The sequence below is a fragment of the Pongo pygmaeus genome, chromosome 20 (assembly GCF_028885625.2).
Source record: "Pongo pygmaeus isolate AG05252 chromosome 20, NHGRI_mPonPyg2-v2.0_pri, whole genome shotgun sequence".
NCBI classification, from domain to species: domain Eukaryota; kingdom Metazoa; phylum Chordata; class Mammalia; order Primates; family Hominidae; genus Pongo; species Pongo pygmaeus.
In genome coordinates, this window is record NC_072393.2 from 23,265,386 (window position 1) to 23,280,753 (window position 15,368).

The window sequence follows — 15,368 nt, forward strand, 5'->3', positions numbered from 1 at the left end:
CTTTGACAAACCTGACAAAAACAAAATGGGGAAAGGATTCCCTGTTTAATAAATGGTACTGGGAAAACTGGCTAGCCATATGTAGAAAGCTGAAACTGGATCCCTTTCTTACACCTTATACAAAAATTAATTCAAGATGGATTAAAGACTTAAATATTAGACCTAAAACCATAAAAACCCTAGAGGAAAACCTAAGCGATACCATTCAGGACATAGGTATGGGCAAGGACTTCATGACTAAAACACCAAGAGCAATGGCAACAAAAGCCAAAATTGACAAATGGGATCTAATTAAACTAAAGAGCTTCTGCATGGCAAAAGAAACTACCAACAGAATGAACAGGCAACGTACAGAATGGGAGAAAATCTATGCAATCTACCCATCTGACAAAGGGCAAACATCCAGACTCTACAAAGAACTTAAGCAAATTTACAAGAAAAAAACAAACAACCCCATCAAAAAGTGAGCAAAGGATGTGAACAGACACTTCTCAAAAGAAGACATTTATGCAGCCAACAGACACATGGAAAAATGCTCATCATCACTGGCCATCTGAGAAATGCAAATCAAAACCATAATGAGATACTACCTCATGCCAGTTAGAATGGTGATCGTTAAAAAGTCAGGAGACAACAGGTGCTGGAGAGGATGTGGAGAAACAGAAACGCTTTTACACTGTTGGTGGGACTGTAACCTAGTTCAACCATTGTGGAAGACAGTGTTGCGATTCCTCAAGGATCTAGAACTAGAAATACCATTTGACCCAGCCATCCCATTACTGAGTATACACCCAAAGGATTATAAATCACGCTACTATAAGGACACAGGCATACGTGTATTTATTGCGGCACTATTCACAATAGCAAAGACTTGGAACCAACCCAAATGTCCATCAATGATAGAATGGATTAAGAAAATGTGGCACGTATATACTACAGAATACTATGCATTCATGAAAAAGGATGAGTTCATGTCCTTTGCAGGGACATGGATGAAGCTGGAAACCATCATTCTGAGCAAACTATCACAAGGACAGAAAACCAAACACCACATGTTCTCACTCATAAGTGGGAATTGAGCAATGAGAATACCTGCACACAGGGCGGGGAACATCACACAACGGGGCCTGTCGGGGTGTGGGGGGCTGGGGGAAGGATAGCATTAACCACCATGGCACATGTATACCTATGTAACATAACTGCACGTTGGGCACATGTACCCTAGGACTTAAAGTATAATGAAATAAATAAATACATAAGAAAGGTAAGTTTTATAGCAGCAAAAAGACTGTGGTACTACAGACAGGAAACAATTATAGCAAGTGATTATTGGTTATTAAGAAGGAGTTTGGTGGCTCAAACCTGTAATCCTAGCACTTTGGGAGGCCAAGGTGGGAGGACCACCTGAGGTCAGGAGTTTGAGACCAAGCCTGGGCAACATAGTGAAACCCTGTCTCTACTAAAAATACAAAAGTAGCTGAGCATGGGGTCACATGCCTGTAATCCCAGCTAAGTGGGAAGCTGCGACCAGATAATCACTTGAACCGGAGAAGTGGAGGCTGCAGTGAGCTAAGACCATGCCATTGCACTGCAGCCTGGGTGACAGGAGCAAAACTCTGTTTCAAAAAAAAAAAAAAAGAAAACAAACACGAATAAACTCCTCTGACTAAAAACTAAACACAAAATTTTAGACAAGGCTCATCCTAAGAACATGTTGGAGAGACTCCCAGAATCTCTAGCCAAGATAATTGTTTTCAGACTATTTCAGAAAACAAAAAAACATTTTAAAGACTGTGACAGGTAGCTATTTTTAATGTCCAAATCTCATTCCAAGATTACAATGTATACAAAACAGGGCAATATAATTTCATTAAAAATACCATATAAACTTCAGAAATAAACCATAAAAAAGATGTACACATTTTAAACACTAATAAGTTGAATAATATCCAATAAGTGAAACAGGAACACAGTCCACTATAGAAAATCACAAAAATGAGAATAAAACAAGAATATCAAAATATTTAAAAAAAAAACAATTTGGTGGTAAAAAATAGGAAAATAAACAACTGGATAATCCTAAAAGAAAAATGATGTAAAAATGACGTTCAACAAACAAATTAGGATACACACACAGATATTTATAACAAATACATATTAAGCACATTTTCAAAATTCACAGACAAGAAGAAAGTCTTAGGAGCTGCAAGATAAAAGTAATGTGTCATTTACAAACATAGTCTTATGATATAACCAGTGAAGTATCAACAAAAATTTTGCAGATCAGAAAGATACCGTGTGACACAAAGTCCTGGGGGAAACAAAAAAAAGAAAAAAAAGCTATCAAGTAAGAATAATACCATCAACAAATCTGTCCTGCCACATAAAAAAAAAACCTTCCAAAACAACCAAATTCTGAAAAAGTATATTAGCACTGCATATGCCCTACATATAAAAGATGATGAAAGCAGTTCCTTAAACTGAAAGTAAAAGGATTAAAAAAAAAAACACATAATCATATAAAAATACATTATTTTCCAGGAAAGATATGCATACATAAAAACAGAACCTTGTGGCATTATCATAAGGTGCAGAAAACATTTTAAATTATTCTCTAAATTTTGAAAAATAAAAGCACAGAAATTATAAACATATGTTAATGAATATACAATGTAAAAACATAATTAGCAACATCAAAGACAAATTTCAGGGCAGATGTAATGAGGAAGAATTTTTTATTCAACTGAGGTTTATTTTATACCAAATTAAAAATATACTATTGTTTCTTATAGAAGTTTTATGGAACCCCCAAGGCGCCACACAAAAAAAAATCTGTACAAATATACAAAAGCGAATTAGAAACAAGTAAAAGCATATCAATACAAAAATTAAAAAGACACAAAGAGAGAAAATGAGAAACAAAGATGCAAGAATCAAATAAAATAATTAAAAACGTAACAGTCAGTCATCAATTATTTAAATGTATATATAAAATTAACTTTCAAATCGAGACATACTTTCAACAGATTAAAAATTTTAAAAACCAAGATCCAACTTTTTTTTCTACAAGAGTCAGTAGAGATCTAATGACAAAAAACACTAAAAGGGGCAAGATGGAAGAATACATTTCATGCAAATATTAATCAAATGAGAGCAGAAGAAATCAAGATAGTATTATGCAAGCTATATCTTAAGTCAAAAACTGTCATATTTTACAAAATGTACTTGAAGTTAAAACTCCAAGGAGACAAAAAAGGACATTAAAACTTACAGATTTAGGCTGGGCATGGTGGCTCACGCCTGTAATCCCAGCACTTTGGGAGGCTGAGGCGGGTGGATCACTTGAGGTCAGGAGTTCGAGACTGGCCTGGCCAACATGGTGAAACCCTGACTCTACTAAAAATACAAAAATTAGCCGGGCATGGTGGCGGGCACCTGTAATCCTAGGTACTCAGGAGGCTGAGGCAGGAGAATCACTTGAACCTAGGAGGCAGAGGTTGCAGTGAGCCGAGATCACACCACTCACTGCACTCCAGCCTGGGACACAGAGTGAGACTCTGTCTCAAAAAAAATAAAAATTAAAAAAAACACACTTCAGATTTACTCACTGGAAACCTACGACAAATCTGTATATGCGTCTCTGTGTATGTGTGTGTGTGTGTGTGTGTGTATCTCACATTAGGGATCCAAACATATAAAGCAAACATTGACAGAATAACAGAGACACATAGAGAGCAACATAATTATAGCAGGATATTTTGACACTGCACTTTCCGTAATAAAAATTAAATGAGAATATTAGTAAGGGAATAGAAGACTTCCAGGCAGTGTAAGACAATTATTTCTAACAGAGGTATAGAAAATACTTCTCAACACCAGGACACACATGGTTCTCAATAGCTAATACAACATTTTCCTTGATAGACCTCCTCTTACTACAAAAAAAAGAAAATTAAGTCTTACCAAATTTTTTAAAACTGAAATTTTATAAATTACTTTCTATCACCAAAATGAAATGAGTATACAAGAGAAAAAAAACCTGAAAAATTAACAAATATACAGAAATTAAACAACACACTCTTAAGCATGCTCTTCTGAAAGGCTGAAAAAGGTAATACTGTAAAGATGTCCATCCTGCTCAATGCAATCTACAGATTTAATGCAATGTTTTTCAAATTTCTCATTGCATTTTTGAAGAAACAGAAACAGAAATCCCTTGAGTATACAGAATCTCTACAGACAATAAAGTACTCAAAAATATTAAAAACAAAACAAAACAATGTTGGAGGCATTACAGTTCCTGATTTCAAAACACATTACAAAGCTACAGAATTAAAACAATTTGGTATGAGTATAAAGGTGAAAAGGTAGACTAATAAAATAGAATGCAGCACATATATAAACTCTCACATATATGGTCACATGAAGAGTCATTTGCATACCCACATTTATTTTAGCATTGTTACTAAAAGCCAGTAGGTAAAAGCAAGGCAAATTTCAGTCACCAAATCATTCAGCAGATATAATTTGAAATACAAAAATGCCAAAATATTACTCAGTTTGAAAAAAAGCAGGAAATATTCTAACTATAAAGGTAAATCTTGATGACTTTATGCAAAATAAAATGAGCCAGCCACAAACAGATTTTATGAGATATATAAAGCAGTTATACTCTTAGAAACAGAAAACAAAATGGTATTTGAAAAGTGCCAGGAAATGGGAAAAATTGGTAGTTGTTTAATGTGTATTGTAAAATTTCTAGAAATCTTTTATAAAATAATGTAAATATACTTAACATGCCTGAAATGTACAGTGTTTTTGAGTCAGGGTCTTACTCTGTCACCCAAGCTGGGGTGCATGGCACAATTATGGCTCACTGCAGCCTCAAACTTCCAGGTTCAAGTAATCCTCCCTCCTCAATCTCCCAAGTAGACAAGACCACTTCACCATGTCTGGCTATGTTTTAAAATGCTTTACAGAGATGAGGTTCCCATATGTCTTCCAGGATGTTCTCAAGCTTTTGGGCTCAGTCTTCCTGCCTTGGCCTCCCAAAATCCAGGGATTACAGACGTGAACCACCACCATGACTGGCCATGAAATGTACATTTAAATAGATTTAAGACGGTAAATTTTAGGTTATATGTTTGTACAATTGTTTTTTAGAAGAATAACTGAAGAAGATCCAGAATTATAAATCTTTCCAAAAATTACCTTCAAGTCACAAAAGTGTTTCCCTCACACATAGGAAATATGTTTATTATTAAACACAAGGTGAAAATAAGACTATTTCCATGACTACTCATTTAGACAAGATAAGGCCACCATTAAAAATCAGCTAAGAAAAAATATATACAAGATTAGCCATAACAAAAACTGGGGCCATATTTATAGATAAAAACACACACACATATAATCAGATTGTAATAGAGATAAGGCTGATATATCTCTTAAACCCCACACCGACTTACATGTAAAAACACAATTGCAAATTGTCTAAAATTGTAAAACCAAAAAACACAATAAACTTATGTGAAGAAACCTACCCTGAAAAAACACATTAATATGAAACTACAAAATAATAATAAATGTTTACTCATAAAATCTGGTATGTAACTTGATGTAGCATTAACAAAGAATTTATGTAGATAACTGGAATATTTTACTGTAACTGTGTACTCATTGAAGGTGGCTATTTTGAATCATTGGCATGCACTGTAATGCAGTAAAAGTTTCAGATAAAATGCAGTGTAATCATAAACAGAAGATTCTAATGACAAACTGATAAATAAGCATTTTAATAAATAAGATCATTTCTAAGTTTTAAATATATGCTATTCTTACACAAAATAGAACTGCTGTAATCCAAATTTAGAAGCAAAAATAGCCTTACATTGCTAAATAAAGAAAAAATATATCTATTTTGCAGAATATGGTCAGGGCCTCTGATACATAAAACAAATATTTGGGAACAAATTATGTCATATTTTAGGTACTGGCTGACAAAAGTGAGTGAAAATCCTGTAATCTTTTTTTGCCTGTCTATATTTCCTTTTTTTCTGTCTACTAATTATCTAATTCACTTCAGACATGACATGTAAATTTTAGTATATTGTCCTAAATGTCTAAATCTAAAACTACTGACAAAATTGAAATAGAAAATAGAAAGTAAAAATGTACAGGAAGAGTGACATCACTAAGATGGAAAAATAAATGGTGCCTTATTTGCTTATTTTCTGACAGCAAGAAAATTCATCAGCCTGACAAAAATGCCTTTATGAGAGAAAAAGGAATCATGACTCAAACCTGTAATGAGAAATGCTTTAGGACAGAACTTCAAGATCAACCTGGGTTATGTAGCAAGAACCCACCTCCAAAATAAGTGCCCTTAAAGAGCTTTGAGATCTATGGAGGGAGTTGTGAAACTCTGCTAATGCCCAAGATTGAGGAATATTCTTTTCAGAAGGCAGGCTTTCATTCAGGTGGCAAACTACAGGACCCCTGTTCTTGGCTACAGACCAGAAAATGGCCCACCAAACTTGGTCCCACTGAGAATTCTGAACTTACCCTGCAATCATCCCAAACTCCTCCCAGCCACAGTCTGGGAGAGGTCTTGCCCTTTCAGAGGCCTGGAGAGAGACACCCCTTTATAGCCATGCAGCAGGCCTGCAGACCTTGGCCATTACTGTGGTCCCTGAAGCAGTTCCATGACTCAGTTTTATCACCCTGAGCCAAAGTTCATGGCAAGTTCTGCCTATGTAGAAACCCACACAGTGACCTTGGGAAATCCTCTCTGGTACTCAGTGAAAGCCAAACTCATCTACATCCTAATATAAAGCCTACCATATGCAGACCCAAGTGCAGAAATCTGCCCTAGCGTCTGCCCTACAGAGCAAAGTCCTGAAGGATATTCACTCTGTCCAAAAATAAAATGGGAATTACAACTACCTAAGCCCCTTGTAACAAGCCAACTAAAGGTGGACCCTAATGCAGACCCAGCAGCCTTTGTAAACAAGCTACTACCCCTCTCCACTACAAACCCATAGGACATCCCATCACCCTGGGGGCTCAACAAAAGATCTTCACTTTCTGAAACCAATTTATTAAAACTTGAAGAGGGCCAGACGCGGTGGCTCACGTCTGTAAAACCAGAACTTTGGGAGGCCAAGGCGGGTGGATCACCAGGTCAGGAGTTCAAGACCAGCCTGGCCAACATGGTGAAACCCCATCTCTACTAAAAATATAAAAATTAGCCAGGCATGGTGGCACACACCTGTAGTCCCAGCTACTCAGGAGGCAGAGGCAGGAGAATCACTTGAACCTGGGAGGTGGAGGTTGCAGTGAGCAGAGATCACGCCACTGCACTCCAGTCTCAGCAACAGAGTGAGACCCTGTCTCAAAAAAAAAAAAAAAAACAAGAAAAACTTTAAGAGGTGTTTGCTCCTTCAAACTCACAGACACCAATGCAAAAGTTTATTATGCCCATTATCAATGCTTCTATTTTAACACAGCACTGGAAGTATGTGGAATAAGTAAAAAAAGAAAAAAAAAAAAAAAATTTAAGTCACTGAAATTGAAGACAAATAAGTAAAAAGTTGCTTTTTGTAGATCATTTGATCTTGTATATAGAAAACCATAAACAGTACATTAAAACCTAATTACAGTAATAATAACACTCAATAAGTTAGCAAAATAGAAAATTAACATACAAGTGTAAGTTATGGTTCCATATACTTTAAACAAACTATCTGACAAAAGAGAAAGAGAAAGCAATCTTATTTACAATAGCACTAAAATAATAAATTTCTGAGAACAAATTTAACCAAGGAGCTTAAATATCTTTCAAATAAAAGATACATCAATAAAAAAAAATTTGAGAAGACAAAAATAAATTTAAAAACATTTCATGTCTACTGATTGACAGAATTTTTTTTTTTTTTGAGATGGAGTTTCACTCTTGTTGCCCACACTGGAGTGTAGTGGTACACTCTCAGCTCACTGCAACCTCTGCCTAACCAGGTTCAAGCGATTCTTCCGCCTCAGCCTCCCAAGTAGCTGGGATTACAGGCGCCTGTCACCACACCTGACTAATTTTTTGTATTTTTAGTAGAGACAGGGTTTCATCACGTTGGCCAGGCTGGTCTCAAACTCCTGACCTCAGGTGATCCGCCTGCCTCGGCCTCCCAAAGTGCAGGGATTACAGGCGTAAGCCACCATGCCCGGCTGAAAGAATATTATTGAAGTGCCGTGTTATCTACAGTGATCTCTAGATTCAATAAATTCCCTATCAAAATTCCAGTATTTTTTTTTACAGTAATAGAAAACATAATTCTCAGTCAGGCACGGTGGCTCACGCCTGTAATCCTAGCACTTTGGGAGGCCGAGGCAGGCGGATCACGAGGTCTAGGAGTTCCAGACCAGCCTGGCCAATATGGTGACACCCCGTCTCTACTAAAAATACAAAAATTAGCCAGGCATGGTGGCTCGTGCCTGTATTCCCAGCTACTCAGGAGGCTGAGGCAGAAGAATCGCTTGAACCCAGGAGGCAGAGGTTGCAGTTAGCCGAGATGATGCCACTGCACTCCAGCCTGGGTGACAGAGACAGACGCTGTCTCAAAAAAAAAAAAGAAAGAGAAAAAGAAAATATAATTCTCACATAGACTTACAATAAACTTTGAATAGCCAAAGCAATCTTGGAAAAAAAAGGACAAAGCAGAAGAACTTCATACTTTATAATTTCAAACTATACTTCAAGACTATAATAAGATAGAATGCAATGTGCAGAAAAATTAGCAATAAAAAACCAATGGAACAGAAACCACTGCTCTCACACATTTAGGACATGATGTAAAAACAGAACTTGAAAAACAGTTTAACACAGAGTTTCTCAAAATTATGCAGATTATCTATGTGTTTTCAAAAACAATGAAAAAGCAGTCAGATTTCACAGTCTCTTATGTGCCATGAAGAGGACTGTATTGGCTGTCACTGTAAACTTGAAGATCACCAAAGGGAAAGTAAAATCTTTAGAGATTTTAAAAAGATAAGACAGAAGATGCTTCTACGTGAAAGCAAAATTTAAAAAATTCAGGCTTCCCAGAAACTATTTCCTTTGGAACACAGATTTCAAATCATTTTAAGGACTGGCTTTTTTTTTTCTACTTTGGAGCTCTCATCTGTGTCGTCTGTTGTATTCACTTTCACTCTCACCTACCTGGGGGTTCAGCTACCATCTCATGTCTCTTCACATTCCAAGGTTCTTTTCCTTGCTCCAGACAGGTGATCAGGTCTGGCTTAGAGGCAGCAATACCTGTTTTATTACAAATAACATGAATCTTGCTCATATTCTCCAATTACCAACTTAGTAGTGTGTTCAGTAAAAAGGATGAATAGAATATTCTAGTAAATTAATTCCAAAATACTAATACACAACAAAAAATTTTAAATATTTAGCAAATATTTTAATTTTCTAAGTTCTTAATTTCACTACCTGATACTACTAAATCAAAAATTGGTAGTGGCAATTAGATTTTAAGATGTGGGCAACAGTATGTTATGCCACTAAATTTCTAAAATTAACACTAATCTAGAGTGAAGGACACAGATCAGCTCAGGAGTGTGGAAAGTTCAGATCAAAATGAAACATCTTGAAATTCTTTTCTACATAGACAAATCTTGAAGTTAAAAAAAAAACAAAAAACAAAAACAGAGATCTGAAAGCACAAATTACCAAAAACCATTCTACAAAAAAGAGAAATAAAATTTATAGGGTATATTAGGGAATTGTATATTGAAGTTATCCTCACCCACGAAGACCAGGTTTCTGTAGTTCTCTAACATCATATTCCTATATAAATTCTGCTGTGCAGTGTCCAGGCATTGCCACTCCTCCAGAGAGAATTCTATGGCCACATCCCTAAATGTCAACACTTCCTGAAAAACATACACAAACACACACACATATTTACCAAGTGGCCATGAACAGAATTTTTAATTTGACTCAAGGTAAAACAAGAGTAAAGAGAACTGGTTCTTACTTATAGGAGTGACTGATATATTTAATAAATAACTTTCAGCACAGAAGTATTCTCTAATGTATTCTCTAACTCTGAGAAAAGAGAGTGGCATAAGATCCACAACATCAAGGTATAGATGATACTTTTTTGGATGATGAAGTATAAAACTGAGGGCATTAACACTAACATGTACATTTTTGAGTGCTATATTTACATCATACAGAATAAGTTGTGTAAATTTTTCAGATGGAAAAGACATATTCAGGTAGAAAATACTGCTCACATGTTAATGTGTACGATAAACTGGAGATCTTGTTAATGCAGATTATTTTTTCAGAAAATCTGGGCTGGGCGCGATGGCTCACGCCTGTAATCCCAGCACTTTGGGAGGCTAAGGCGGGCGGATCACGAGGTCAGGAGACCGAGACTATCCTAGCTAACACGGTGAAACCCTGTCTCTACTAAAAATACAAAAAATTAGCCGGGCGTGGAGGCAAGAGCCTGTAGTCCCAGCTACTCAGTAGGCTGAGGCAGGAGAATGGCATGAACCCCAGAGGCGGAGCTTGCAGTGAGCTGAAATCGTACCACTGCACTACAGCCTGGGTGACAGAGCGAGACTCCGTCTCAAAAAAAAAAGAAAAAGAAAATTTGGAATAAAATCTGAGTTTCTGAATCTCTAACAAGCTCACCAGTAATGCCAATGTTTTTGGTCCAAGAAAACTATTTTGTCAAACATCCAGTAAGTGGAAGAGCCTGTGTGTTTTTCAGTTTTTCTGGCCTGTAAACAAAGATGAGAGCTTTCATTTTCCAAAGACAGATAAATGCAAAGAAAACCTAACAAAGGTCAGCTGCCAGATTAAATGTGATTGTTTATGCATATCTGCTGAATAAAGATACTCAATAATGAAGAGAAAAATAATGAACTCTATAGAAAAAACAAAATCTGTCACAGAGTTCATTAACCAAGTTCTGCATAGAGTTAATGGAGAACAGAGATGGAACCTCAACATTACATGCTCTCCATCTTTACTAAGGACTCCAGCTTTTCCCCAATAGGAATATTAAGTATCCACCCTTTCCATGTTCCACAGCCAGGAAAGAAACATTCTCAATATTGCAGTTCATAAATTCATGGTGAGAATTCTTTATGACATGTAAGAAGCCATGATGTTGACAATGTAAAGAAGACTCTGGTATATAGGAAAGAAATATTTTTCAGACACCCTTGACTATTATAAGAACTAAAAAGTAGTTAAAACAAACTCATTAGGAAGAAAAAGCACAAGTAGAAAAGTAAAGCTTTGCAAGTACTGAACACATGGCATTCCAGGACGCAGAGTGGACACAGCTCTTCATCTGAGACATGCTTAGCTTAAAAAAAAAACAAACATTTTTTAGGGGCAGGGCAAAGATGGCCAACTAGAAGCAGCAGCGATCAGAGGTTCCCACCGAAAAGAACCATAATGGCCTGTGAATCCTGCAGTGGCACCTGAGGTATCCAGGTTCTCTCATCAGAACTGACTAGGCAGCTGGCATGACCCACGGAGAGGAAGAAAGAGCAGTGTGGTGCAGCAACCCACCTGAGAGCCACACGGGGCAGGGGAGCCCCCACCCCCCAGCCAAGGGAGGCGGTGAATGAACGTGCTACTTAGCCGACAAAACCATGCTTTTTCCATGGAACTGTGCAACCCATAGACTGAAAGATTTCACTCGTGAACCCATGCCACCGGGGCCTAGGGTCCCAACCCCAGAGCTGTTCAGATTCTCAACAACCTCTCAGCTAAAATCTGTTTAAGCCTGCTGAGTTCCCAGGGGAGGGGTGACCAGCAGACAAATGGCTGCCTGTTGTCTAAGCCATTTGAGCTCCCTGGGGAGGGGCAGCAACCAGCACTGGGACTGATAGCTGCCTAACACACTAGGCTCCCTGGGCAGGGGAAGGGCGGCAGCCATCTCTACAGCTCCTGGTCGGCTTGGTTCCAAGAAGTGTCCCTCACAGCCCAACACACAGGCTGTGCCAGACTACAGCTACAGCACCTCTTCAGGCCTGACCCTGACCCATCCCTCCTCACTTTGTGGGGCCATCCTGCAGGAACTCCAACAACTCCAGCCCTGCGCCTGAGTCCCTAAGGGGAGAGGTGATCGCAGTCTCTGTGGACCAGCAGACTTAGCTTTTCCTCCTGCTAGTTCTAAGGAATCCAAGCAGCCCAGAGGAGTGGTTTTAACCCCAGTGAAGCATACCCCCTCCACCAAGGGACAATAAAAGTGCTTCATTAAATGGGTTCTGTTCCTCGTGTCACCCAAATGGGTGAAATACTCCAACTGGGGTTGTCAGACACCCTATACAGGAGTGTTCCTACTGGCACCAGATTGGTGTTCCTTGAGGTCAGACACCCCAGAGGAAGGAGAAGGCATCCGTCTCTGCTGTTCTCCAGCCTCCTTGAGTATTATCTCCAGGTGCAGGAGTGAACCACACAAATAGGGCCTGAAGTGAACCCCCAGCAAATCACAGCAACCATACAGAAGAGGGACCTGACCACTGAAAAAAAACAGAAATGAACAAAAGCAACAAAGAAATCCCCACACTAACCTCATCCAAGAGTCAGAAGCCTCAAAGATCAAAACTAGACAAACTCATGAAGATGAGAAAGAATCAATGAAAAAAATGCTGAAGCCGGGTGCGGTGGCTCATGCCTGTAATCCCAGCACTTTGGGAGGCCGAGGTGGGCAGATCATGAGGTCAAGAAATTGAGACCATCCTGGCTAACACGGTGAAACCCCGTCTCTACTAAAAATACAAAAAAATTAGCCGGGCATGGTAGTGAGCACCTGTAGTCCCACTTACTCACTCGGGAGGCTGAGGCAGGAGAATGACATGAACCTGGGAGGCGGAGCTTGCAGTGAGCCGAGATCGCGCCACTGCACTCCAGCCTGGGGGACAGAGCAAGACTCCGTCTCAAAAAAAAAAGAAAAAAGAAAACGATACTGAAAACCCAAAAGGCAAGAGTGCCTCTTCTCCAAATGATTGCAATGCCTCTCTAGCAAGGGTGCAGAACTGGATGGAGAATAAGATAGACAAACTGACAGAAGTAGCCTTCAGAAGATGGGTAATAACAAACTCCACTGAGCTAAAGAAGCATGTTCTAACTGAATGCAAAGAAGCTAAGAACCTTGATAAAAAGTTAGAGAGAGGAGCTGCTAACTAGAATAACCAGTTAGATAGAGTCTCACTCTGTCGCCCAGGCTGGAGTGCAGTGGCGCGATCTTGGCTCACTGCAACCTCTGCCTCCCGGGTTCAAGCGATTCTGCTGTCTCAGCCTCTGGAGTAGCTGGGATTACAGGCGCATGCCACCATGACCAGCTAATTTTTGTATGTTTAGTAGAGATAGGGTTTCATCTTCTTGGCCAGGTTGGTTTCGAACTCTTGACCTCAGGTGATCCCCCTGCCTTGGCTTCCCAAAGTGCTGGGATTACAGGCGTGAGCCACCGTGCCCAGTCCTATTTTGTTAATTTTTTCAAAAAACAGCTCCTGGATTCATTGATTTTTCTTTTGGAGGGTTTTTCATTTCTCGGCTGGGCACGGTGGCTCATGCCTGTAATCCCAGCACTTTGGGAGGCCAAGGCGGATGGATCACAAGGTCAGGAGTTCAAGACTAACCTGGCCAACATGGTGAAATGCTCTCTCTACTAAAAATCCAAAATTTAGCCGGGTGTGGTGGCTCACACCTGTAGTCCCAGCTACTCAGGAGGCTGAGGCAGAAGAATTGCTTGAACCCAGGAGGCGGACGTTGCAATGAGCCGAGATAGTGCCACTATACTCCAACCTGGATGACAGAGTGAGACTCTGTCTCAAAAAAATAAAAATAAAAACAAAAACAGAAACAAAACAAAACTGGCAAACCAAATCCAGCAGCACATCAAAAAACATACACCAGGTCGGGCGCGGTAGCTCACGCCTGTAATCCACCACTTTGGGAGGCCGAGGCGGGCAGACCACGTGAGAACAGGAGTTCGAGACCAGCCTGACCAACATGGAGAAACCCCGTCTCTACTAAAAATACAAAAAATTAGCCAGGCGTGGTGGCGCATGCCTATAATCCCAGCTACTAGAGAGGCTGAGGCAGGAGAATCACTTAAACCCAGGAGGCGGAGGTTGCAGTGAGCCGAGATCATGCCACTGCACTGGGCAACAAATGTGAAACTCTGTCTCAAAACAAAACAAAAAAAAAAAACTGATCCACCACGATCAAGTCGGCTTCATCCCTGGGATGCAGGGCTGGTTCAACATATGCAAATCAATAAACGTAATTCATAACATAAACAGAACTAAAGACAAAAACCACATATTATCTCAATAGATGCAGAAAAGGCCTTTGATAAAATTCAACTTTCTTTCATGTTAAGAACTCTCAATAAACCAGGTGTTGATGGAACATATCTCAAAATAATAAGTGCGTTTATGACTAACCCACAGTCAATGTCATATTGAATGGGAAAATGCTGGAAGCATTCTCTGAAAACCAGTACAAGACAAGGATGCCCTTTCTCACCATTCCTATTGAACACAGTATTGAAAGTTATGGCCAGGGCAATCAGGCAAGGGAAAGAAATTAAGAGTATTCAAATAAAAAAAGAGGAAGTCAAATTGTCACTGTTTGCAGATGACATTATTCTATATTTAGAAAATTCTGTCATCTCAGCCCAAAAACTCCTTAAGCTGATAAGTAACTTCAGCAAAATCTCAGGATACAAAATCAATGTGCAAAAATCACAAGCATTCCTATAAGCCAACAATAGACCATCACAGAGCCAAATCATAAACATCACAATTGCTACAAAAAGTAAAATATATAAAAATACAGCTAACAAGGAATATGAAGGACCTGTTCAAGGAAAACTACAAACCACTGCTCAAGGAAGTAAGAGAGCACACAACCAAATGGAAAAACATCCCATCCTTATGGATAGAAGGAATCAACATCATGAAAATGGCCATACTGCCCAAAGTAATTTATGGACTCAATGTTATTCCCATCAAAGTACCATTGACATTCTTCACAGAATTAGAAAAAACAATGACTTTAAATTTCATATGGAACCAAAAAAGAGCCCATATAGCCAAGACAATCCTAAGCAAAAAGAACAAAGAGGCATCACACTACCTGACTTCAAGCTATACTACAAGACTACAGTAAGCAAAACAACATGGTACTGGTCCAAAAACAGACATACAGACCAATGGAACAGAAAAGAGACCTCAGAAATAACACCACACATCTACAACCATCTGATATTCAACAAACGTGACAAAAACAAGCAACGGGGAAAGGATTTTCTGTTCAATAAATGGTCCTGAGA

General features: G+C 38.8%; 1 protein-coding gene across 1 annotated transcript in view; it reads right to left on the minus strand.

Moving 5' to 3' along the window:
• The window catches only part of LOC129020613 (zinc finger protein 98), a 33,596-nt gene that overhangs the window by 4,408 nt on the left and 13,820 nt on the right, over positions 1 to 15,368 (minus strand). The window contains exons 2-3 of the mRNA XM_054465199.2: positions 9,804 to 9,930; positions 9,212 to 9,307 (exon numbers count right to left, since the gene is read on the minus strand). Coding sequence (XP_054321174.2) covers positions 9,212 to 9,307; positions 9,804 to 9,930 — 223 coding nt within the window. The remainder of the gene's footprint in view (positions 1 to 9,211; positions 9,308 to 9,803; positions 9,931 to 15,368) is intronic.